Source organism: Orbicella faveolata, unplaced genomic scaffold (genome assembly GCF_042242905.1).
Source record: "Orbicella faveolata isolate gen_17 unplaced genomic scaffold, um_ofav_v1 contig_13, whole genome shotgun sequence".
In the NCBI taxonomy this organism is placed as follows: Eukaryota; Metazoa; Cnidaria; class Anthozoa; order Scleractinia; family Merulinidae; genus Orbicella; species Orbicella faveolata.
In genome coordinates, this window is record NW_028301540.1 from 22,933,562 (window position 1) to 22,960,153 (window position 26,592).

At 38.1% G+C, this 26,592-nt stretch overlaps 2 protein-coding genes and 1 long non-coding RNA gene across 4 annotated transcripts in view; 2 read left to right on the forward strand and 1 right to left on the reverse strand.

Moving 5' to 3' along the window:
• Nucleotides 1-2,676: 2,676 nt before the first annotated feature.
• On the reverse strand, nucleotides 2,677-14,511 carry LOC110067070 (sperm-associated antigen 6-like). The gene is made up of 15 exons (XM_089285892.1): nucleotides 14,391-14,511; nucleotides 14,216-14,311; nucleotides 13,686-13,852; nucleotides 13,108-13,176; nucleotides 12,462-12,576; nucleotides 11,929-12,056; nucleotides 11,361-11,438; nucleotides 10,878-10,983; nucleotides 8,191-8,258; nucleotides 7,302-7,454; nucleotides 5,431-5,493; nucleotides 4,938-4,988; nucleotides 4,505-4,642; nucleotides 3,563-3,825; nucleotides 2,677-3,097 (listed from the first exon to the last, which is right to left on the reverse strand). Exons 1-15 carry the CDS (start codon nucleotides 14,413-14,415, stop codon nucleotides 3,034-3,036), a joined length of 1,584 nt encoding a protein of 527 aa, XP_089142018.1. The 5' UTR covers nucleotides 14,416-14,511; the 3' UTR covers nucleotides 2,677-3,033.
• Nucleotides 9,008-10,294, forward strand: LOC149115651 (uncharacterized). Its single transcript, XR_016206256.1, has 2 exons — nucleotides 9,008-9,565; nucleotides 9,685-10,294. It is a non-coding gene; the product is annotated as an uncharacterized LOC149115651 (long non-coding RNA).
• Nucleotides 14,512-14,567: 56 nt separating the features above from the next.
• Nucleotides 14,568-26,592, forward strand: part of LOC110051345 (uncharacterized) — a 30,292-nt gene continuing 18,267 nt past the window's right edge. Inside the window, exons 1-2 of one of the 2 annotated variants that reach the window (XM_089285859.1) lie at nucleotides 14,568-14,694; nucleotides 25,834-26,183. In XM_089285859.1, coding sequence (XP_089141985.1) covers nucleotides 25,880-26,183 — 304 coding nt within the window. In that variant the 5' untranslated portion in view covers nucleotides 14,568-14,694; nucleotides 25,834-25,879. The remainder of the gene's footprint in view (nucleotides 14,695-25,833; nucleotides 26,184-26,592) is intronic. The other variant, XM_089285860.1, reaches the window with a different exon arrangement.

A 26,592-nucleotide genomic window follows, 5' to 3' on the forward strand; every position in this document is an offset into this window, starting at 1 on the left:
GCGTTTTCGAAAAGCTCCGTTTTCGTGACGGATTCGTGTGGACGGTAGGCCTAACCGGAGAAATAAAGCTGCCTTTTTAACATTCCACCGGTTCAGTGTGCACGGGGCCTTATTACAAAGCTCATTGAATTCGGGAGAAGCGTGGCCACAACATATACTAGTTAAAGCTGCAGTCTTTTCTGGTGATACTATATTTACTCTGACGAAAGGCTTAGGTCCCTGTAAGACTCGATGTTGCATTAATCTACCTTACTTATTTTGCACTGACATTCTTGTGTAGTCAAAAATGTTTTCTTGTGCTTTCAAAATCGGTTTTCAATGTGTAATGTACAGCTCTCTGTAATTTGGGATATACGTAGTGCAGCTGCAGTGGAGGGAAATTGGAAAGGAAAATTGGAAAGTCTTGCCGCTGTTTTGTTTTAAATGTATCATAATTTTCAAGAGCTTATTTTAGAGACTGGTACACCATATTAAAACCATGTGAGGCGATGCTAAGAAAGTATGTATCCAACTTCCGAGAAAGGTACTACCCTAGCTGTCAGTTACTTGAAGTCGAGTGAGTAAACGAGTGATTTCGGTGACGTATCCGAAACGAACGTCCCGCCCTGGACCACGTGACTCGAAACGGTTGAGACAGTAACTTAGATAGGCCCTTCATTAATTTTGCCTATGGAAATGTTTAGGAGAAAAAAAGCGATAAACCTCAGACGTGTCGTCTGTCTTCATTTCCGCCGGAATTAGCACGATCTAACCAATTTTTCTGACCATGTTCCTCGATATAGTGCACTGTTCGTCGCCTAAAACAAGTGCAGAATTGTTTACTCAACTCTGTCAAATGGTGTGCAGTCATCCCTTCCTTTTGTTTCTGAAAAAAAAAAGTACTGTTCCATTTGACAGAAAATTCCCATTTGGCTTTTCCAAAGAGAAAGTTCTCGGTTATATCACAATCACGGCAAGATACGTCTCAGATCCAACGCAAAATTCGCGCGTCTTTTAAAGATGATTTCCAAGTCCGGGCAACGCAGTCTCAGCACCCTAATGTTTATAAACATTATAAATCTCACTCGATGGAATGCGAATCGATGTTATTCGTTACGAACCACATACCTCATCTTTGAGGCCTTTCAAATTATTTTTCCAACAGCTTCATTGATTTTTTACAGCTGGGAAGTTGTTTCATCAAGTGATATGAGAAAGAACGAAGCTTACTTTGCATCCATAATGGCGGTTGCTTTAAAACTGAATTTACTTTATGTAAGTAGTTGCGGAATGTTTACATTTTGTGATGTCTTACACGAAACAAAACAAAAAACGCAAACAAACTCTCGAGAGTGCGCAGTACGGACTGGAAATCATTTTAAAGCTTACTTTACAAAGCGTGTCGTTAAAAGAAGCTTTGGTGCGAAAGTATAAAATTCTCATAAATGTTTAAAGAACTTCATGACCATTCAAACTTCGCTTACTTTCTTCTTTTTGAAGCACGGGGCGTCCTTTCCTCGCTGACCACGAAATCATAATTTGTAGTGAATATCATTTTCATCAAGTCATCATACGAGCGTCCACCGAAAACCAACAACTCACGACTCATTATAATACCTGAAGCCATTGTGATTGTGATGTGATGCGCGCGCTGAAGCTGACGACACCCTGCTTTCAAATACAAAGAAAAGTAGTCATTGGTGGAGAAAATGCAGTCACGTGTTAATCATGTGATACGACCGTGTAGCGTTGGTCAGCTCCGCTGAAAACTCTGAATTGATATCTTACATCTGTTTTTTCAATCGTGATGGGAAAAAACATCGATCTTCTTCTAAAACTACTTCCTGGTTGTCAAGGTATTCTGCAGAAGAGCAAGTGCCTGGATTTCTAATTTCCTCTCCACGGGAAGTATTCTTGTGTTTGCTGCATTAAAACCTTTAGTCCAACATCAGAATCATGTTTTTTTATTTCTTAATTTACAAACGCTTGCCTAGATGTAATGACAATAATTTGGTAAGTGCAGCCTTACTTTAACAAAATATAATATTTTTCACATATCACTACTGCGCCTTGGTTGTCGAAGGATTTTTACGGAAGAACAAGTGTTTCACTTGCCTGCGGCTTGCGCTAAAACATTTCTGTACATACATGTGGTAAATGAAACATTTTTGTCTAACCAGCATCAGAAGCATGTTCTTTATTTTCTTAAAGTGCAAGACTGTTGCGGAAAATAGAAATTATTTTCTAGGCGACCTCTTTCGCGCCGCCTGTGATACTTTTAAAACCTACGGACGATGGTATCACCAAATTGTCAATCCCGCAAGTTTGTAATTAAGGAATTTGTCAGGGATCTATTATTCTATTGCTAAACGCTAATTTCGCTGTATTTCAAAACTAGATCGCTTAGTGAGAGCATGCAACAAAACTTTTAATAATTCGGTCGTTCTTATTTGTCCGTTGTATAACTATCCGAGTCCCATGCGTGCACACATCACTTTGTACTCACTCTAATCTAAACCGATCAAACCGGCAAACTACACGACAGTCCAGGCGCAATTTGTGCCACTAATTTAAAATCCAGCGCCTGTTTCCAGCTCTCTGCTCTTTTGTGCAAGGTCAAAGTAATCTGGGGCATTTAAAAACTTCCTTTCAACCGGTTCATGTATGGTGTATTCTAATAGATCAGCTCACAATTCACACAGTATACAACAAAACTTTATTATCCATTTCGTTACAAGGACTGGCGACTTTTCAAGATATTTACATGCTGCAAGTATATTACACAAGAATGCGATCGGGCAGCGACAGCGTTCATTTTATTATCGTTCACGATAAAAACTGGCTTCAGTCAATCGCAGGGTATTTGGGTTCAATTTGAGGGCAGAGTTCCACTGCAAAAATAGTAAATCTTTGAAATCAAATCCGCAGCTCGTCTATCACTAGGAAAACTAATAACATTGTAAATTATCCAGCATCGTACGTAAAAAATGTCAAAAAGAAATTTTTCTTATACTCTTGGTTCCATGTTTAATTAAGTTGTCTACAAAATAAGTATTAACTGGGCTGGTACTGGTCAACTCTTTGCAGCAATTTTTCAGCGTATCCAGGAGAATAGTATCTGAAAGGATAATAAAATCAATATTACAACTGGCCTAAGAAAGCTTTGGAAAATTCATGGTACGATGTGATTCCCACAGAAGAGCAGATTCCTTTGTAGAAATGTCATTTAGAGCGATTTGCTGACAACTGGTAAAACCAGTAAGTGTAATCTCATCTTGTCAATCGTCAAATGCGAGTAACATAGCGCGGCTTTCATTTGAATGTCGACAGGTTAACGGTGTTGCATCACTACGACACAAGATTGACTTAAAAAACAGCGCCAACCCTTTAAATCCAATCATAACTCGTTCCCACACGTTTTCCCGCGCTTTGGAACAAGTGCATGTAATGACTTCGAGTTTTGATTGGTTCATTGAATTGCCTGCATCTTTTGTGATTGGCTAGAATGATTACCCAATTGCAAACCGCTCTAATGAGCCAATTAGAACTGAACACGCAAATTGCACACACAGCGTTTATTCACCTGACAATTTCTTCAGGATAACAGTTGTTAATGGTGTTGATGTGCTCACTGAGCTCTGAATTCCTCTCTGCTTTGATCTCCTGCACCTTTCTCAGTCCTCCACTTGTCACAAACAGCCGGCGTGCTTTTGCGTCGTGCGGGAGTACCTTGGCAAACTGACTGACCACATGCTTCAAGATGTGTGGCGGTGCGTCGTTCAACAAGGGCTCTAGGGCTGGAAGGTGGACACACTTTTGAAGAATGTTCTTCAGAGCTTTCTTGGACTGAAAAATCAATCAAGGCAAGAAAGAAATAAATATCTGGTGTTGCGCGTTTCAAGATGCAAGACTTGATCACGTGCGAGTCAAAAGTTCAAATTGTTGTTTCCATAGGGAGTTAGTGAGTTCTGACCCATGACACGTGACACGTTCTCCGTATTTGAGTCGCGAGGTATAAGAAACGTCTTTCTATGGGAGTCTCCACACCCCCTCCCCCTTGAAAGAGAGGGAGAGATTGAGGCCTGAATAACGTTTGTAGATATCCGTGTGGGTTTTACGAGTAGATATGACCCAGATATTGCTCACACGAGGGAAATAACTACAGCAAAACTCAAAATGTTAGTTTGCTAACGAAAACAAACAAACAAACAAAGAAAACAGCTGGTTTTTCTCGTTTCCTGAAACTTTAACACGAATTTTCTCAAATGTTACTTCGTGTAAATCTTTTTGGCGACGTTTTGTTCGGTTTCCCTCACTGCTTTCTTCAAGCCTCGACTATAAGTAGGAGCAAACAGAGCTAAATTCTCGTTCACAAGATCAAGCAATGTTTCCAAACCACTTATTGCAGAATTTACAGTCTCTTTGTCGCTTTTAGGATTTTCACGTAAAACTTTGCACGACGCTTCTGATTAACGTTGCAAAGGAAAAAGTTTCAAACATGTATTAGCTGTAGTCATATGGTTACCTTAGCTTGCAGGTCTTCAGAACTAGCAGAGCTGAGAAAACAGAAGAGCAGTGACTGCAACACATTAGTGACTGCCACTGCCTTAGCATGCTCAGGCGTGTGTCTTCCAATTTGACCCAGGGCCCACGCAATAGCAGCCTGTTGATACAGTGACATTAACACAATCATTACGAATTACTATTTATAAATGTTTACATTATAATTTCTACCCTTAGTATCTTAAGGATTTATTAACTTTGTGTTCTATGGTCTTCTCTCTTAGTGGAACTGATATATTTTCATTGTGTAAACCTGCTCCACTCCTTATGGTCTTCACTTGCTTGGAACTCTCTACGTTAAAACATTAGAGCGAAGCCTACGTTAACTGGTTTCAAACGTCTGGTGAAAACAGTCTTCTTTCAGGCCTGATTGCTATTTTACAGTTCTAAATTACCTGTATGTGATCCTCCTCATTCCCTGATAACTCTCTCACTGACGTGATTCGCTGCATTTCAAGGTAGGAAAAAAAAACTTTCATTACTGGTAACCAAAAAAAAAAAATAAATGACACATTGGAAGATAAAAAATTAGGAGTGATCAAGAAGATTCATGTGCTCAGAATACTGCAGGGAAGGCGAAACAGTGAGAGTGTTCGCCTCTCATGATCAATGTGGCCCAGGTTCGATTCCAGCCAGCTGGTACTATGCATGGGTTGAGTTTGTTGTTGGTTCTTGCCTTGCTGCAAGGGTTTTTCTCCTGGTTCTCAGGTTTTCCTCCCTCCACAAAAACCAACATCTCCAAATTTCACTTCGACCAGGATGGAGGACCTGCATGAGACCCAGCTAAGGCAGATGTGGCTTTCCTGCTAAAAATTTTAATTTATTTATTTACATGTATCTATTGATTCATTATTACCAACATTAAAAAAAAAATACCACATACAGTACCTGCTGCAGGCCACCATCTTGATTTTCATGCCCTGAGAGAATTGCTGCTAACACTGTCACTCCCTACACAGGATAAACAATTATTATTAATTTAATTTTAACTTAATTTTTTTTTATTAAGCTTCGGCCTTCTATTACATATAAAGAAAAAGAAAAAGAAGAGGAAGCAAAACAAAAAACAAAAAAAAGAGAGACAGCAAAACAAAACAAAATGGCCAGGGGAGCCGCTACAGCTTAGCCAATTACAGCAGCCCCCTTAGATATAATTAAGAGACAAAATTATAAAATATATGTAAATCTAAATCTATTATAGAGAGCTTAAAAGCAGCAATGCAGTGGGCACGTTAAGGTCTTAGCGGTACTGCACTTTGGGCAAATTGTCCGCCACGTCCTTATATCTTCTTGATCAATAATTATTATCATTCAATGAATTTTTTTCCTTCCTTTTTATTGGCTGAGAGCCCTTCACGTGACCTGCAAATAACTGCAAGCCTACAAATAATGGTCTGGTCAATGTGGACGAGGTTGAGCAAAATATCTTGATTTGTCAGTGGCAAGTGGATAAACTATTCGTCTGAAGTCCAGGGCTGAGGCAAATAATAGGTATTGTTCTGTGAGACACTGACAAATCACGATATTTTTACGAGTTCAAAATTATAATTGATTCATCATTTGATCACCAAGTTTGTTTCAGCATTTAAAGACACGTACTCTCTGACAGTTCAGGGAAGCAATTATCTACCATTTTTCACACTGAAGTGTGGTTACAGTTACGCATGAGCAGAATTTTATCTGCAGCAAAAGACATTTGGATGGTATTACACATGACCAGACCATTATTTGTAGGTTTCCAGTTATTTGCAGGTCACGTGAAGGGCTCTCAGCCAATAAAAAGGAAGGAAAAAATGCATTGAATGATAATAATTACTTAGTTCCCAGGACCATACAACTAAACTAAAATTTGCAGCCTCTAGTAATGAATGCACACTTAAAAAACCACTACTCTTTGTTAACTTGTCCTCTTGATATAGTCTAAAAGGCTGGGTGCTTCAAGTTGGTCTCACTCAATGTATAGAGGACATTACACGGTGGCGAGAAGATATGAATTTTATGTTCGAGTGGCAAGAACAATCACTTGTGAGTGCTGTGAATGAGTGAGATATTGTTCTTGCCACAAGAACATCAAATTCATATCTTCGAGGTAACATGTAATGTTCTTACTATTATATATAGACATACTGATGACAGCGTTTTTGACAATTTTCTGAAGATTTTCGAAGATTCTCCCAAACTTGTCTGAAGGTCACACAAACATGATTGCTAAACATTTTCTGAAAATTTCCTAAGATTTCCGAAGATTACTGAAGACTTTCAAGAAAGACCTGAAGATGTTTCGATGATACACCAACGAATTTAAGTACAATTTAAGAGAAAAACTTGATATCAGTAAAATCATCGATATTTTCATTAGTGAGGATATGGAAAATACGCCACTCTAGTTCCAGTTGTGGTTTCGTATGAATTTTACGAGTGGTGTATTTTCCAGTAAAACACTCGTGTCTATATAATAAATCCTGACATACACCACCAGAGAATAAAAATACAAGCTTACATAATAATTTATCCCAGTGTATAATTATCACATTTTAAACCAATTTCTTTCCGGAATATCAATAAAACACGAGCACCATAAAAGTTGGTTGTTTGCAATCAGATGTTCAATTCATGACTTATAGTTTCATTAGTTCATACATGTAGCTTGGAAAAAATAGTACAATTTTCCAGGGAAAATTTTCACCCACAAAATAGAAGTGCAACCAGAAACTTTTCCTGCTATAAAAACCTCTGTACAAATGCACTGTCCTTCATACCTTAGAAACAATAACAGACATGGCAAGTGTTTCTGAGTGGGCTGCGACATAACCAAGCATCATGATTCCAGGCAGACGTACATTTCCTTTGGATTCTTTGATATAGTCTACCACAGCTCCAACCCCTCCAGCATTTGTAATCAACTGAGCAAGCTGATTGGAAAAGGTGAACGAAGTTTCATAGATAACTGTACATAATTTACAGGACGTACAAGGTTGTTAACAATTAAGTGTTGTGCGAGGTTTAAAGGGCCGAGAAACATTATACAAAAGTCACATCAGACGTTCAGGCACACAAAAATGAAAAAAAACAAATAAAATGATCCTCTAAAATAGGATGTAATCTGTAGGACACACAGTCACACACTCTCGAAATTTACAAACATAATACAAAGTTGAACCAGATAAGAAGTCTACATGTGTATCAAAAGGATTAAAAGTTTCTCAAGTTGAACTTACTATCGGGGAGGGGAGGGGGGGGTTTGGACTCTCATATGAAAAGGTAGAGGATGCTTGTCATCTTGCCTAACTAGGGGTATAAATCAAGGATTCTGGTCTCATGCAGGGTGTTGGTGACAAATCCCCACTATTTTTAGCTTTCAAAGTAGATTAGACCAGATTACAGTAGTTTCCTTTGGGCTTTTAATTAAATTTTCTGATGAGCATCCCTGACCTTTTCATGTAGGAGTCCCCAACCACCAGGCATACTGCCAAGTATTATAAACATTTCAGATCACCAAAAGTCCCCCAAGTGAATCTTTTCTCAAGGTTAGCCCCTCAGGAATTTTTTGTAGACCAGTGTGAAATGGTCGATAGTATCAGAAGATATATATTTCAAGTTTTAAGTAATCTTTTCATGTCTTTGTAGATCTCTTTAGTAGTAACATACCTCTGGTGTGTGCTTTGCTATTTCTCTAATGAGAGTTGCCACATTCTTTTTGACATATTCGTCTTCATCTATGATGAAAATGACAACAAACTTCTTTATTTGAATTTGAAACCAGCATGGTTTCAATAATTTAAGGATTTCATGCAAAAAGGGCGTATATCGCACCAAAAGCGATATACACACACCCTTTTTGCATGAAATCCTCCAATTATGATTTATTGTGCAGTTCCAGAAAGGTCCATACTCCCCCCAAAGAAGGGACTGAAATTCCCTGAGGGCAGGGGGCTCTCCAAGATCACTGGAATCTCCAAGGGGGTGGGGGGTCTTAGAAAAAAATCCATTCCGCGAGGGAGGTACGGATATTTTATGGACCTTACACATTATAAGACAATCATAGTTGTGTACAGGTTGACATTTTTTGACCTGATGACTGGTAAAAATCTATTGGAGATGCAGAGGTGGAGTCAATAATTAAAGTTGTAATTCCTGTTACAGTGTAAGCCCAACTGGCTTCTAGCTCTTGGAGCTTAACTGCAGTTTCTGTAGCACGAAGTAGCTAGGTGTATTATTGCTCCTTGCCCTGGATGTGATGCTAGTCCATCGCAGGGTTACCCAAAGCATTCTGTCAATTAAGTTACCCCAACAATTTACCAAGAACCCAATTTATACATCTGGGTGGAGAGAGGCACTGTTAGAGTGTCTTGCCCAAGAACACAACACAATGACCTCAGCCAGTGCTTGAATCCAGACTGCTTGACCCAGAGTATGACACACCCACCATTATGTCATTGTGCCAGTCTCCATGATATGATTAAAGTGCACCTAACCCCAAAATTTTTTTTTCGCTAAAACAAATCTAGACTTTATTTGAAGCATTTGGGCGAAGAAATTTTTGAATTTGGTTGAATCCTCGATTTTCTATGCCCTTTCAAAGTCGCGATTAAGTGTTTCACGACCGCATTTTAGGGAGTCTGGGGCGGCGGTACCTGATGACGTCTACCCAGGAACCAAACACAATAGTGCCTCAGTCAACTCACTGTATTTGCTCGAGAAAATAGAATGCAAAACTAATCGTTCCGATGTATTTTGGGACTAAAACGTCCAAGTTTTGTCTCAGAATCATTTCTTTTTCGTCACTGGAGTCAGAGTTAAGTTTCGATTTGGAAGGCTCCGAAATAAACTTCGATCGAGCACGTTCGACAACTGTGAACTCACCGCTTAGAGCTTTGAGAACAATTTGCAATATTTCAAGCGACGACGGGGAAGACGTCTTTGCGGACGAGCTGCTTGTATATTAGGAATGGAAAGCTAGATATGAAGTGGAGGAGCAGGCAAACGAACAGCAGGAAAGAAAACTCAAGGACTGCTTTGGATGGTAATTTCGTCAACTAAATATAAGATTCCCACGCGTGTTTATAGCCCGTTTACATTTGTCCTTACCGAGAATGTATTTTGTCAAGGTTCTGTTAAATCCAGTTTGTGTTTTACTTTCAGTTGAATGCTTCATGTTTATAAGAGCGACGTACGTGTTGCAGTTTTCGAGACTTGATGACCTCCAAAACATTGGCTTCGATCGATTGAAAATCGTATTGTTTGGACCTGTATTTTTGAAGCTGCGGGAAGCAAGGCGGAAGGAAACATTTCATACAATTACCGCTTTCACATTGTCACACGTTTTAAGTCGTAACTCCAAATAACCAATGTAAATTGTTCTCAAAGTTTGCAGTGAAATTCGTCGGATAAGCGAAAAGGATGTGTTCCCTAAGCGGTCCGCAGATAATGTTACGCGGTCATATTTTCGACGCTATTGCACAGAATCTTTGTCACACTGCTGATTTCCAAACCTTCGAAAAACTCTGTGAGTCTAACAATTTTGTTATCATGTAATTCTAGAGGATTAATCTTTGACTTTCATCTAAATCGAAAGAAAAATAAGTGTTGGTTGGCGGCGTACAGTTGCGATCTATTTACGTATCAGTATAACGCTTCTTGATCATGACCGGATCACACAACTTTGCCGGTTATGTTATAAATACTGCGGGATTGGAAGATATAGGTTGTCGGTGGTATTTCTACAAATTGCTGGTTAGCTTTAAGCAGAAAATTTATGAAAACAGCGTTCGAAAGTCTGCGGAACAAATTCCAGTGAGAGTTCTTCAATGGTTCTCACAGATTCAGTTCGCTTGTTTCGGTTTGACAAAATCAACCATCATTTACATCTTTATTGCACCATTAGCCGATCATCGCCAGTAAATTGTACAGTATACCTTTCTTTAAATCTGGAATATTGCTGCAACAGCCGATAGCACCTCTGGAAGGCGTTTCTGCGCACTTTTCGAAAGTGTATTGCACCATCTTGAAGGAGATGAGAGGAAATGAGATATCCAACCTTCCTGGGTAGACGTCACAAGAGCCCCTGGACCCATTCTCCTCAAACTCGGTCGTGAAACAAAATGGCGGTGTTTTGGAGCTATTTTCGAGATTTCGTCGTGGCACAGAAAATCGAGGATTTAACGGAATCCAATAATTTTTTCGCAGAACTATTTCAAATAATAAGTAGATTCGTTCTAGCGAAAAAAAATTTTTGGGGTTAGGTGCACTTTAAGTTATATATTTTACCATGTCAACTTAATTCACTGCCAAACAGCTTGGAGTGTGATTGGTCAAGATTGTGCATGACTTTTTACCTTTCAGACAGGCCAGAACAGCTGGAAATATTTCAGCCTCAACAACCATTTCAGCCAAGTCTACAGAATGCTTTGCAATCTGGCTCAATGCAGAAAATATGTGTCGCTGCCAAAAAAAATTAATAATTATAATAACATGTCTAATAATAAATAATAAATAAATAAATAAATAAATAAAAGGATTGAATTATTGACAGTCACACAAAAATGCACAAATTGAACTGCACTTGCACTAGTCTGATAACAGGGATTTCATTAACATTTTGAGCAGGAGGGCAACTGCATTTTACAGGCGGGCAAAACATTTGGACCTGGACTTCTTTTAATTGTTAGAAAAACTTTCTTCTAAATGGTCAAACCAGGTGGGTATAATTTTCCTCACAGCTGGTCAATTTGCCTGGTGTCCCGTCCTTAATAAAGCTCCTGACTGATAAACTCCTTAATTTATTTTTAAAAACTTGTAATAATATTCATAACACTTACCTTTAGTTTTGAATCTGGATTAAGAATCATCTGAGCAAGATGAGCAATTGCTCCTGCATCCACTACTGTTTGTGCCAGCTAAATGAAAGTGAAAATAGTCAAGCATCCATTGACCTTAAGTAATATGAAAAAGCCTGCTCTATAAATGTAGATAAAGCTGACTAGAAAATATGTAGCTATTGTTTCAGTCTGTGTTTTGCTGATCTAATGCCTATTAATTTAAAGTTGGATTAACTTGACGTATTTTTTAAACTAATTTTTAAATGGATTTATAAAAATGAAACACAATATTTATAGATTTCAGTGAGCTGTACATGTGTTATACATGTTTCATATTGTGAATAAAACACCACAAAAAACAAAGACACAAATTTTAAAATAACAATTACATTTGGCAGGAAGTCTATGCAAAATCTTGTCATGCCACATCCGTCTTTACATTTCTGACATTGCAATTGGCCAAAGGAAGTGAAAAACATAATTTATGACGTTGTATTCATAACAAAGTCAACAAATAGTCATGTGGTTTGTCAATCACATTGGATATCATTGGCTCTGTATAGCTTACCTCTGGAGAATGTTTACAAATGTCACTTAACGCTGATGCAGCTATTCTCTTAAGAGGCATTTCAGGTTCTTGAATACAAAGGACCAACAAAGGAACAGCTCCTGCATCAACTACAGCCTGAGAGAGCTCTGAAACAAGAATGCAGAAAATGTTTTAACAAATTTAGATAAGTTTAATGTGGTTTAATTGAAACAATGGGAGGTGTAGATATACAGAACACTTACATGTACATGTAAGGATAGCTGAAAGACTGTTTTAAGTGACAGTCATACTATTAGTTATTTCCTGGATTTAGCGAGGAAAATAATATCAGGATAAAAATGTAACTCATCCAAAAATTGCTAGACTTTGAGATTCCAATGTAAAAAAACCCTGAAATTTCAAGCTCAAAATTTTGAGATTCCCAATTAAAGGGCCAAGATTTTGGGACTTTAAAATTGTGTCATTTTTGACAGTAAACCATTTTACACCACCAACGTGTACTGTAGCTTTGCAAATTATGGCATCATTCAGCACTGCCTTCATGTACTAACCAGCATTGTGTCTAGCAATATAGCCAAGAGCCCAGGCTGCAGCTTCTTTGACTCCAGGGTCAAACTCTTCTAAACAGATAACAAGAGCATCCAAAGCACCACAGTCCACTACAGCCTAGAAATGAGCAATGAGTACCTGCTTAATAAACTGTTCTGCGTACAAGTAATAGCAGGGTCCATCTCATAAAACTGTTTCACTGGACGTTGTTGTGTTCTTTTCCATGGAACTCAAGTTTGGAGTCCGAACAATTGCAATTTCCTCGGGGTGGGGTGGGAGGGGGTTCTGTAATCCTTTTGTTAAAAAGTTTTAAAGGAATGTATGAAGCTTAATTGTAAAGAGGTGTGGGGGGTTCTTAAAAAAAACCCTGGAACTACTGTACACAAATATGTATTAAGACATGCATATTTTATTGCCAAAAATGCTGTTAAAATAGTATTAATAGACACAGTTTTTCATTTTCATGGGTTTTCCCTTTGTATAATCAATCACACAAAAGTAAGGACATTAAAAAATATCTAGCCAGACCCTCAGCTGGAGTGTTACAAATGTTGCAAGCCCAATATAACTGCCACATTATTTTTATGGATCAACAAATTAATATTGGGCTACACACAGGTAAACAGAACAGCCACTGACTTATCATACCTGTGCCAGCTGGGGAGAGTGTTTTGCTACAGCTCGAAGAACAAATGCAGCAGCCTTCTTGTAAAACCGCTGTGGACAAGAAAAGATTGTCGTTGGCTCATAGTTTCTTACAAGCTCAAACAAATTAGTAATAGTAATAGAAAAAAATTAGTATAAAGAATGAAATTGCTTTAATTACCAACAAACAAGAGGTTTGTCAGCATAAAAAGTTATCCCTCTTTTGTGATTTTGTTGAATGCATGGTTGCACTCATCAACAGAATTTGTCAAAGTTATCGCATACTCTCAAATCAAAGAAATCCAAATTTGAGTCCAACTGTAACGTTTGCTGTCATGTTTTCTGTTTGTGCAGGCACTTTAAAATATTTCCAGACATCTCTTCATGTCTAGCTTTACATGTCTAGACTTACATGTCTTTGAAGAGATACATGCAAGCTTGCATATATATATATGGAACCTCTCTGAGGATGGCCAAATAGTTTAAACTTTTGCCAGTCAAATAGACGTCTTTATAACTGTTATGTAAAACAGTTATAACACAATTACCTACTAAAGGCTATAGGCTTATAAGAACATTACATTTTGCTCTGCCAGAGAGTACACAAGCTGTGGCAGAATGTCTCCTTTCACAACAGCCTCTGCAAGGTCTTCATTGTAATTAGCCAGTCTGCCAAGAGCCAAGGCGGCTGTTTGTTGAATACTGGGTACAACATCAAGTAGAAGAGGTCTTAAAAGAGCCATTGCACCTTGAAATCAAACGTTACATGTATAATTAATCACATTATAATTATTAAGAGGAAAAAACAATCACTTTAACCAAGATGGTGACCGCCTGAATATAACAGCGAATATAATAATTAAATTCTGTCAGTTAGACTGAACGTATTAAGAATTATTTTCCCAGATTATATTGCGATTCCTTCCACAGAGATTGAACTTTAAACTGTGATTATGGAAAGGTAAGCTTCATCTATTGGAACAACTGATCGATTAGTAGTTTTGAACTATCGTAAATTTAAACAACATAATCAGATTGCATTTACTGACAGAAAATGTTTCTTTAGATGCCTAAATTGTGTGAAATGCTTGTTCACGTAAATAGTTTTTACCTCCATTCTGTAACGTTTCAATGTTCTCCGAATGATTTGCGAGATCCGCGACTTTCTGGACGAAAGCTGTCCTCTCTTTTTGATATCTTTCAAAGACTGCAAGGAGCAAAAATGAAATTTAACGAGTTGTTCTAGCATTGCAACTCGCCAAGTTCTACACATATTTCAAACACACCTTGCTGAACCTGTCTTGAACTCATATTCAACTATTTAATTCCAAGTTGCTACCATAAACAGCGATCTGTTTCACGTTCCTGTGGATGTGCCCTCCAAAAAGCTGTTTTGACTTCCCCGTTGCTACGTTACATTACCACCATGTTGAACGCGTGCGCAAAAATGTGAAGCCGCTGCCTTTCATTGGCTGACACGTGGGTGGAGAGGCGGAAGCGATACCGTGATTTGTTGGGCGCGGATGCAAGGTTCACAAACTCCCTTAAACTTTGTGAGAAACACATTTACATGACGGAAGATAGCTCGAGGTAAGTTTTCATCAAACTTACAAAGTATTGAGCGATTTCTCTGTGTATTACTAGTAGTAATCAAAGATCATGAGTGCGTTCGACACCGTCACTTTCATATACTGTCAGTATATACCTTAAATGAGTTAACTAGCTGACTTTCAACCTGTCTGTTGCTTAAATCAGCATTTTTCATGAACAACCGAGGTTGTACACAGACAGATATAGTGTCAAAGTCCATGCCAGTGAAGAGGTCCCCTGTATAGACTACGATGGCCGATTTGTTGTTCAAAACGTTGCGTGACGGCGCCAGTTCCCATAGACTCGCAAAAATAGCAGGCCTTCACAATTTCATGTTTTTACGTAAACTCGGCATGAATTCAAAACGTAAAGAAAAGAACAAGCTTAAACTCCGGCCTGTAAGCAATTTTAAAGCTCCCATTCGATTGGCATTCATGAAAATCTTCTCGTTTGCCGAAAGGGAAATTAGGTTTGGTTTGCACAATTTCATAATTCAGGCTTTGCATCTATGCCAAATTTTGTTTGTTATTTTTAATTTACTTTCAATGACCTGAGACTAAAAGGGGACCAGAACAACATAATCATTTACATTCATGTAAAATAAATTAACTGTTATTTACCTAAGCCGTTTAATTAACTGAACATTCTTTCTAGGTGTTTGTTCACATACCAACATTCTCTAGTTAAATGTGTAGCTTCTGTTTCCATTCATTTAACCCGCTATATATTTAACAAATAGATTCCATGTTGCCATGCATCTGTTCAGTAATAGATCACAGATGATGTCAAAATGTGGTAAGAACAAAAAAGTGACACACAAGGCAATAGCCGAGTGTGTCACTGATGTTCTTACCACATTTTGACATCTTCTGTGATCTATTACTGAACAGACGCACGGCAACATAGAATCTATTTGTTTTATATAATAACAAAACAAACTACTACAGATAAAGCTTTTTTTATTTCAAAATCTTTCAACGTAACTTGAAAGCCAGCCTTGGCCCACTTTGGCGAACACAAAAAAACATTTGACGTAATCTATTGTCTATACAAATTGAAGCAATCTCATTGGTTGCTATGCGTAGCAAAGAATTGTGATTGGTCCAGGAAAATCATGCCACTGTCAAACTTGACTCGAGCGTTGCTTCTCGTGGAATGAAAACTTACGGTGAAAGCAGAATTGAACTGCGAAATCAACAAATCTTAAAGAAAATACTGAATAAGTCAAGTCAGTTTCTGTCATCAGAGCAGCCCTGTGAGCCGAAAAGCTTGGAGGTTGCCTCAAATATTGCAGGAGTTGAAAAACTACGCTCAGAAAACTTGCGGCTGCGATCAACCTGGAGGCCATTCGATTTGAGTTCTGAATGAAAGGAGCGTTCGTGATGGTGGAAATTTGTGTCCTCTGTGGTTGGTGATTCTCAAATCAGTTTGAAATAGTGTCGGAGACACCTTTTAGCTGCAATACAGTTGGCCGTGAGCTGTAGTGAGCTATACTTTGCTCGCTGCTGTGCCCTGAAACGGACTGGAACGTTCGCATCGGAAAGCAAGGTTATGTGTTTCTTTTAACTGATTTTAAGAAGTGGTTTTGATGTTTCATTCCAGACAATCACTGTGTCAACAATTATTTTGAGACTGAGAAAAGTTCAATATTTTAAATAAATTAATCTCATAAACATTTTGTTTATTGGGTTTGTTAAATTCGAGATAAAGCAATGGTTCTCGGCTTACCAAGACTAATTTTGTGTTTCGTTTAGTCTCGCTTGACTGCCGACTGAGACTGCTCGAGTATTTTTTCTGAGTCATTTTCTAAAACAGAAAGGGCTTTATCTTTCTTCTTCCTGCTAGACTATGCTTCTGGTACCTGTTCAATGCAACTTATCCATAAATTATAACTCCTACCTTGAACTTTGATCCATGATATGGTGGAAAAACATGTTGTAAGGGGTATAGCAGCCAGGCCTTCAGAGGTTTACGCGGGAAAGTACTGGGTATGAAACTCACAAAGAGATGTAAAATGGCGATCAAAAAGTAACAAAAGTGATATCATAATGTATTTATTGCATTTTGAAAGGCTTTGATGGGAATTACTCAAGGTAAACATTTAATACTTGGATATCTATAATTTATTGTGCAAAATTGCTCATAAGTCAAGTGCTGTGGCCCGGTGGGCTTTTTCTAGAAATAAAACACCTGCCAGGTATTCTTTTCAACTTGTCCTGGGCATCTGGGCCTTATATTTGTCGGTCCCTGATTCAGTGAGGGATGTTCCAAAAGTATTTTGAGGTCCAGTATTTCCAATATTTTGCATAGCAAAACCCCTGCATTTTCATTTGGTAGGATGTTTTGCATCAAGTTCTGTTTCAAATTTAGTTTCCAAGGTTTCTGACATGGACAAACTGGTTTCATGTCCCCCAGTTGACTATGGTGCTTTGGGGCTTGAGGGATTGGATATGAGGACTTTGTAGATGAGCTCCCAGTTAAGGATCCAATCAGCGTGGAAAAGCAACACGACTGTTGCTCCTTGGCACATGAAATCCCAGCCGCAAATGCTGGTCACTTTCAAAAGCTGCATTTCTTGAAAATTATTTGGCGGTTAGCGCTCTGATGTTGAATGGATCTTCGATGGAATGCCACGAGAAGAAGCGTCAACCTTTCAGTTTATCTGGTTTGGATTTGAAAGTCAGGCGATTCTAATTTCCGAGTGAAAATTGGCTTGGCGCTGGAGCAGTCAAAAAATGAGCTTTCAACCTTTGTCTCCTTCTTATAACGTATAGTAACAGTCAACACAAAACCCACCAAATCACTCAAATTTGCCACTTTGAGCCGCAGAAACAACAATACACAACAACTGAGGTAGATTTACGTTTATTTTGAGCTTTAACATGGACATTACTTGATATCAGTTTACGATATTAAGACTCTTTAATATTCCCATACAGGCCTGATTCCCATACTTTATTTCAAACATACAAACAGACACGCAGCTTGTATGGGCTCCCTGTGGGTAACCATGCAGTCTTTTAACGAGGGAAGTCTGAGCACCAGAGAAGTACATGGATGCACTCTTCTTTGATCGGCTTAAAGAAAAAATTATAGAAAGCCTGGGCCAAGTCAGGTAGTAGACCGCAATCGGTAAACATCACGGAAATGTTCGTTTTTGCATCAGCTGTTCATGGATATCATGTTTATAAAGGCGTATTTTGACGGACCGGATGCACTCTTCTTTGATTGGCTAAAAACAAAACATTATAGAAAGCCTGGGCAGAGGCATGTAGTAGACTGCAATCAGTAAACAACACGGAAACAATCATTTTCGCATCAGCTGTGTGTGGATATCATGTTTATAAAGACAATTTGATGGGAGAAAAACTTGTTGCTAAACGAGAGTTTAACAACCGCATGGACAAACATGTGAAAGTAGTGAAGGGCAATGAAATGGTTGACCATTTGCCTCGTGAGTTCTCCCGAATAGTGTGGTAGTTTCTCACATGTAGTGGAGAAATCAGTGTTGAAGTGATTGGTTGCAGACGACATTGTAAGCAGCTGTGTGGAGGATTGGAGATTCCATGCCAGTTAGAGTTAAACAGCTCAAACAAAGTGCAAATGAAATGCTTGAAAGAACTACTGGCAAGCAAAATTCGGGTTTAGAATCTGAAGATGCAAACAAAGGCTCCTTAATGAGTCACCACTTCTATCAAAAGCGCTGATCAACGACAGGTTTCAATATGTTTAATCTTTATTTACTGAAGGGTTTCAGTTCAATTTGTGACCCCTACAAGCCAGTTTACTCCCTCTGAAAGCAATGGTCTTGTGTATAGGCTGCACCCGCATTTTTGGCCAAAAAATTTAGGCAAAAAGGTGTGGCTTACACATGAGTCTTAACAGTAAATTAAATTTGAGGCCATGTCCAAACGCTCCTGATCCTTGCGATTTTTTCTGATGCTTTCTTCAGTGACAGAGTTAAACCAAAAACAAACGCTCACAATGCATGCCGTTCGACAGAGAGTCTTTAACAAAACCAGGATCAATCAGATCAGGTTTGAATCAGAATGGATTAACATAATCCAGACCGAGTCTGATCTGACTGACAAAATCGGGTTAAAAAAGCCAAAAATCCCCTCTGAAAATTGTCAAGTTATGTCACACATTTAATTTGGTTCAGAGAGATATTTGGGTAAGACTAATCTGTGCAGCTGTGAACCTGTTGTTTTCTGTATTTCCCACATAATAGGCTACAACATCATCTGCAAAATTCACAGGTTAGGATTTTGATTGTCAGCAGAACTTGAGTGCAAATTTTGAGTCAGTACCCACCTTTCAATTCCCTTTTTTTTCACCAATGAGAAGAGTGAGTGCCCTTTGTGCTTATGCAGGTTTTCTTGATGATTCGTACCTGTCAACTCATGCCAATGGTTTAAGCTTAACATCCCCATCCCGAGATGGGACTCTCATATGAAAAGGTTGGGGGTGCTTTTCTCACTTAGGGTGTACAAGATGAAATGCCACTGTTTCTTGTAATCTAAGTATCTTTTAGGGTGCACACAAAAACAAATAATAACAATAACTATAGCAATAGCAATAGCAATAACAATAACAATAACAATAATAATAACAATAACAATAACAATAACAATAACAGTAGCAATAGCATAAGCAATAGCAATAGTAATAGTAATTGCGTTTGACAGAATGCAGTTCTAATGGCGTAATCCATAAAAATGCGAGATCTGTGTATGTATCTATCTGAGGACACTAGTTTGGCCCCCCCAAAAAATTCTTCAGGGGCGAATGACGTCGTCTCTTTGTTCATCCATGTGCTTTGTTTTGAGTGTTGTGCAATATTGTGGACTTTCGAGTGTCGAGGCAGCTTATTTTAGACTGTAGCGGATACTGAAGTTGGTTATTAAGTTTGAAGTCAGTGTTAAATGGCATTTAAAAACCTTGCAAACATGTCTTCACGAAATGTGTAAGACTTTTCGAGGCAGCTTATTGAAGACTGTAGCAGATAAGTTATTTATTTAAAGTTTGAAGTCAGTATTAAATGGCATTTAAAAAGCTTGCAGACATGTCTTCACGAAATGTGTACGACTTTTCGTACGAACAGAAAGCTGTAGTCTGGCTGCGTGTTGTGTACCCCTTTTCTCTTTGACAAACATAGGCACGCAAGGCGTGCAAGAGTTATTTTTTTTGTGAACTAAAAGTCTCGGAGATAGGAGCATTCAAGGAACTGTTTACAGTGATGATTTGGTTGATTTGACAAGTTTTTTTGGTTGCGATGTACAGCAAGAAAGAAACTGGGAGTTTATGATGTACATACGATGTTACATCGGTAATGGTAAGATAACTAAATAGTAAGCCATAAAATGTTTTACTGAACAAACTACAGTAATCTGACACGTCTCCAGATTAATGTAGATACCATCTTATTTTCTAACAGGTAGTTTTATTCGTTCTTTGATACAACCCACACTGCGATTGGTCTGACACACGCGCACATGCATAACTCCCTCACTCACCGATCATGTAGCCCTTCCCCCGGGGGGGGGGGGGGGGGGGACTCCCTTATATGGACTATATAGGTCTGTGCGGCCCCGAAGTGTATGGTTTTTCAGCTGTTTTAGTCATAAATAGGGTATCGATTTTAGCTGATTTTGGCCATTTTGGTCATAAATAGGGTACGGTTTTTGCACTCTAGCCTTGATATGGGTATGCTTTAACAAGAAGCCACTTTTTCATCATTATCGAAAAAAAAATCAACAAAAGCCCTTCACAAATTTATATGTTTACGGTAATTTAACATTGGTTTGAACTAGGGAGCTAATTATAACGCAGGTCTGAAACAGGGTTTTGATTTGAGGGTCAGGTCGTAAATAGGGTTTCGAATTTTTGGTCAGGTCATAAATAGGGTAAGGAATATCGCAGATTTTGGTCATAAATAGGGTAACGGTTTTGGGAAGCGGGCCGCACACCCCCAACCAATTTTTCTGGGAGTACCCCCCTCGGGAACCCTTTCAGCCCCCAAGAGGAATTTTTTGCTCAAAAATACTCAAGTTAAGAGAACTTTTCGCATTTTATACGAGTCGTAAGTTTACCCTTTTTACACAACACAACGCAACAACGCTACTTCACCGAAAATTCAAAGAAAGAGAAAAAAACTTCTCTGACACGTTGAAAGTCTGATTTAATTAAATTGCACTTTAACTTGGTGCCACACAGTCTTCAAAGAACATTTGAACAGTTTTCATACTTTTTACCTTTAAAAATATCGGACTGAAAAGAATGTCATAAAATGCCCATCAAATAAAAATATTAAACTGCTACTGCAGAGATGTAAAAACACTCTAGAAAGGAGAGCTTCTTTTTTGTTTAATATCCTGGGAACAATAGCCGATAACTTGTAAGCTCTAATTGAATTTACTCCCATATGAAAAACAAAAGTGTCGAGTTACCATTTGTAACTAAAAATAGCAAACATCTCGTGGGAACAAGTGGTGACGATTCGTCAGCTCTAATTGAATTTACTACCTTGTGAAAAACAAGAGTGTCAAATTACCCATTGTAACTAAAAAATAAAAATATCTCGTTATATTTGCATGCAAAAAGAACAAAACAATCGTTACCGCACTTACTATTGTAAACGTTAGAACTGCTTCAAATCTAAATAGTCTCGTCTCCTCTAAAACATGTCCTAAGAACTAGAACCGACGATTCGTGACCTCTAATTGAATTTACTCCTTGTGAAAAACAAAAGTATCAAGTTACCCTTTGTAATTAAAAATAAAAATATCTCGTGCCATTTGCCTACTACTCATGAACTGCTTCAAAGCTCAAGACTCATCTCGTTCATAACTAGCCACCATTACACTGAAAATTATGAACTCTAAAACAACCCAATGTACGTATGTAACTGTCACACTCCCCTCCAAACCGGACTAAAAATCACAAACCGGCAACATACACGTCACTCTTTATTTTTCAATTACCAAAGTCCTTGTGTTTAGACATACCTTGTGTTTCTCACGTACCATTTACCTTTACAACAAGAAATTTGATTGGCTGTTCATAGTAGATCCAATCTGATTGGTGTGACATACATACATCTCTCACTCACTCACTCACTCACTCACTCACCCATTGACCCGTCCATAACATACCCGACGTGCCGACTAAGAGGTATTTTTTTTACAAAAAAATAACTCAAAAACCAGTGCTGCTCTCTGCTGAATAAATCAAAGGAGGAAATGTGTAGTTTCACTTCTGTTTCCTAGATTTCTGTGCACCAAATGTGTAACATAAATCCAATGCATGAGAAAATTGTTTACATAGGAAAAGAGGTCAACTCCCACAGGATTGCTCTGGTACACCATCATGTCCTCCATTTCATTGTTTCGGAAGTGAAAATGCCCTGTAGCTGTAATTAAATTACCCCAAAGCCAAGGCGATTCAAAGTTGTGTTCGTAAACAAAATAATTGCCCTAGTTTTGGTATTAAAAGCACGTCGTCTCGCATACCGACAGAACAAGCATGATTGGTGTTGATTTACATGGTCAGTATAAAACACACACTGGGGACTGCGGACTTCGGACTGCTGACTGTGGACTATGGACTACGGACTACGGACTGGGTATAAAACATGAACGTAGGTATAAAACACGGACTAAACATTACGGACTGGGCATAAAATACAGACTCAGGTATAAAATGTGGACTGCGGACTAAATGTGGCCTAGCGACTGCAGTTCATGTATTTTACTGACCGGTCGTAACTAATATTACATAATACATGTATAAACCAGAACAAACTCTCATATGCATGTGATTCACCAATGAGAAGCGATCATTTCATTTATTTTCACCCCTGCTGAAGGGAGACCAATTTCACGCCTATCTAACAGCTCAGCACAAAATGCTGACCCTAGAATTTTTTATTTTTTTTTTTAACATACCAAACCTAGGAAAACTCGAATGCACTCTTTAAATTATGTACGATTACTACTAGTATTGATAGTAATAATAATAGCAATAGCCGTAGCCGTAGCAGTAGCAGTAGCAGTAGCAGTAGTAACAGTAACAGTAACAGTAACAGTAACAGTAACAGTAACAGTAACAGTAACAGTAACAGTAACAGTAACAGTAACAGTAACAGTAACAGTAACAGTAACAGTAACAGTAACAGTAACAGTAACAGTAACAGTAACAGTAACAGTAACAGTAACAGTAACAGTAACAGTAACAGTAACAGTAACAGTAACAGTAACAGTAACAGTAACAGTAACAGTAACAGTAACAGTAACAGTAACAGTAACAGTAACAGTAACAGTAACAGTAACAGTAACAGTAACAGTAACAGTAACAGTAACAGTAACAGTAATAGTAATATTAGTAACAACAACAACAACAAGAATAATAATAACGATAATAAAAACGCTCTTATTTCCATTTCGAGTCCATTTTGCTAACACGGGCTCGCTTCCTGAAAAGTGGCTGGTATTCCGTTTTAAGTGGTATCTTTCAGGGGTCAAATATAGCTTTCAAGACTCACTCCCAGATTGGTCTTGTTTAGGGGTTTAATTCAAAATTTTTGAAAAGCATCCCCAACCTTTTCACATAGGAGTCCCCCCCCCCCCCCTTAGGAGGCTTGTATGTACTTATGCTTGCATGCCCAACTGAAAGGTGTGAGCTATTACAGTCCTTGTACTGACAAACTTTCCAAATGGAAGCAAATGGAAAAAGAAAAGTCCATGTAAATTATGGTATGCTTCCCCAGTTCTCCAATTTTCTGGCAAGGAAAAAGCCTGGCAATGGCATTATAGTGGGCGACACACCTCCTGGGACTGGTGGTGAGAAATTTTCTACATTAGATTGGAATTTCTTCGGAATGTCCTTGGAAACCTCCAGACATCTGTGGTCAGTCTTCTTTAAAAATCCTAGCACTGTCACTCAGGATAAAAATCTTGTGCCTGTGGCATGTATATGATGACATGATATATATGCCATATGCTTGCTACAGAGCTTGAAATGATTTTCCTGCTGGTGCCGGTCAAGTTGTCCAGGCAAATCTATTTTTGCTTGGACAAGAAATGACTTTGGTTGGACAAATGCATGCTTAAATATCAATCAAGTACATTTAGTGGGCTTTTATTGTGAAGTAAAAGAACAGAATACACGTCACAACCACAAAGTTCATTAAAATCAATATAATTACACTTTTGCATACCACTATCGCTTCCTATCGCTTCTACTATTCAATTTGTATTGAAGCTTATAATAAGTGATGTGTTATTTCTAATTTCACCTTCATGTAAAGGCATTTTAAGACTTTTATATGGGAAGCAAAAGTTTTAAGATACACGTTAAAAGGCATCTGTTTCGCTTCCCACGTTAGATTGCAGTGGTACAATAAGGATTAAAGTCGACCCTCCCCACAACGGCCATCTTGGTGACAGAGGAAAGTGGCCATTGTAAAGAGGTGGCCATTATAGGGAGTTAGGGCTGTAACATGACTTTTTTTGGGGGTGCAACATTTTTTATCTTTAAAAATGCTTGTTTTAGCATGTAAATACATAACACTATCAAAATATATCTATAAAACAGAAACAGACTAAAGACGTGCTAAAAAATGAGATTTTGTATACACTTCTTGTCAGTCGTTGAACTGGCCATTGATGAAAGGCTATTTTCTGGCAGTTACGACGTGCTTTAATGGCTGTTGTGGATAGGTGGTCATTGTAGAGAGGGTAAAATAAGAGTGAATGCACTGTCTGCTGGGATGAAAAAGTTGCAGTGGTTGTTGTAGAGAAGTAGCTGTTTGTGAAAATTTGACTGTATTAGCATACACATACATAATGATAGACACGCTACTCTGGAAGACCTATCTTTCATTTGCTTTCTTTATTATTTTCTTTCACAAACGTGAATAATATACATGTATAACTTAATTTAGAACTAGCTCTGAATCAAATTTTCTTTTCAAGTGTAATCAACTGGTCAAAATGCCCAGTCATCCAACAATTTGACCGGAAAAAAACAATTTTTGACTGGACATTTTCCTTTGACCAGCCATTATTTCAAGCCCTGTTGCCACTCATTAAAATTTGACCAATCAAGGTGGGCACTAAATCAATTTGTTACAGTTTGTGGAGATTTTCATATCTTGCAATTGAAGTCAACTGATATTATATTGCTATTTTGAGACAATGAAATGGACAAAGACAATGTCAAAGAAGCTATCAGAAGGGAACTGGAAATGCCTGAATAGTTACTGATGTCACCATGAAAAATGAAGGAAAAATATAACACCTAAATTACTTTGGGATTTTCCCAGGTTATGATCCATCCAAGTACTAACCCTGCCCAGAAAGCCTTAACTTCGGCCAGTTTAGAGGAAACCAGTATGTGCTTTCATTGTGGTATGAGAGAAAACAGAACTTAGTCTGTTTAAAATGGGAAGTAAAAGTGGCACACAAACCAGTAGATAGAAGTTGGTTCAGTAAGTTTAATGCAGATGTCCACAATAACTGTTTTATTTCTTGCATGCTGATTGGCTCATTTTTATCATCCGTAGCCACTTTGACAATGTTATGACGTAATTTATCATCAATAAGAGGACAGATGCATAAAAAACTGACGTCAAGTTGTTAATGATATTTAGTCAGATCACTGAGGGTTCAAAGAATTCCCCGGTTTGAATGATTCTTTTACTTCCTGGCTTATTAAATGGAATTACCCTCTGAACATTGAGAAGCTACTCAGAAAAAGGCTTTCTGTGTTCTCCTGACAGGAGTTAACTTTTGAATGATGCTCTTGACTACCATTGAGTTACAGGAGATTTACTGGAGCTTGACTAGACATTGTGTACATTTAGATAAAAACTATGGGTTTAAATGTGACAAACCTTAGTTGATGGCCTAGCTCTGATCCCTAGTCTTTTGTTGCTCAATGGTGTAATGTAGAATGTTAAATCAGGGTCAGAGGTTCAACCCAGTTAGGAGAACCCAGAAAAATATCTTGCAGCTCTAATTGTGTTGATGAATTCAACTTAATATATGTATTTCTTGTAACTCAACCCAGCGTAACATATACCATGATCTGAGTCTCGTTCTAGCATAAATAATCTTATGTAATTTTCTTTATTGCCAGAAGGATATGAAAAGACTCTTGAAATAGTACCATAACTGGGCAAACAATGGCTTCTGGGAGAGAGAGTCGAACATCTGACAAACCTATGGATGAAAAACAGAGGAATATTATAAGAATTCGTAGGGTGGAGCTTGCGAGAGACATGGAACCCAGACAACTTATACATCATATGGCAGACGTTCTTACACCAACAGATGAAGAGGAAATAAAAGCCATTGCTACTCGATGGGGACAATGTGAAAAGTTGTTGGATGTATTACCTAGAAGAGGAGAGAAAGCATTTGACAGTTTTGTCAAGGCACTGAAGGAAGTTGGACAGCCATTTCTTGCTGATCTTCTAGTAGATGCTGGTGAGTGTACAGTAGCTAACATGCTGTTTTCTTATACATGTACATTGTTCCCTGTATCTCACATTTTGCCATGATGTAGATGACTGCAAAGATAAGTGCTAACTGCGCTTAGACTTTCTATCTACTAAATAAGATAATGTACATGGTTTTTGAGGGAACAAATAATACTGTCTAGTCTTGGGTAAATGTATTTTGAATGCACCAATCACGATTCTTTTTTTAGTGCATTAGTGTATTTCAGCTCCCTGATTATGTTTTTGTGCACTAAAGAAAGTTCTGCTTTGTCAAGCATGGCAGTTTTAAAACCAAGGGCCCTTGAAAACAAAATTTTGTTGTTTTACTTGTTAAAATGACAATTTTCTGCTCAATTGTTATGTGGGATTTTTTTTACTAAATGGTAAAATGGTAT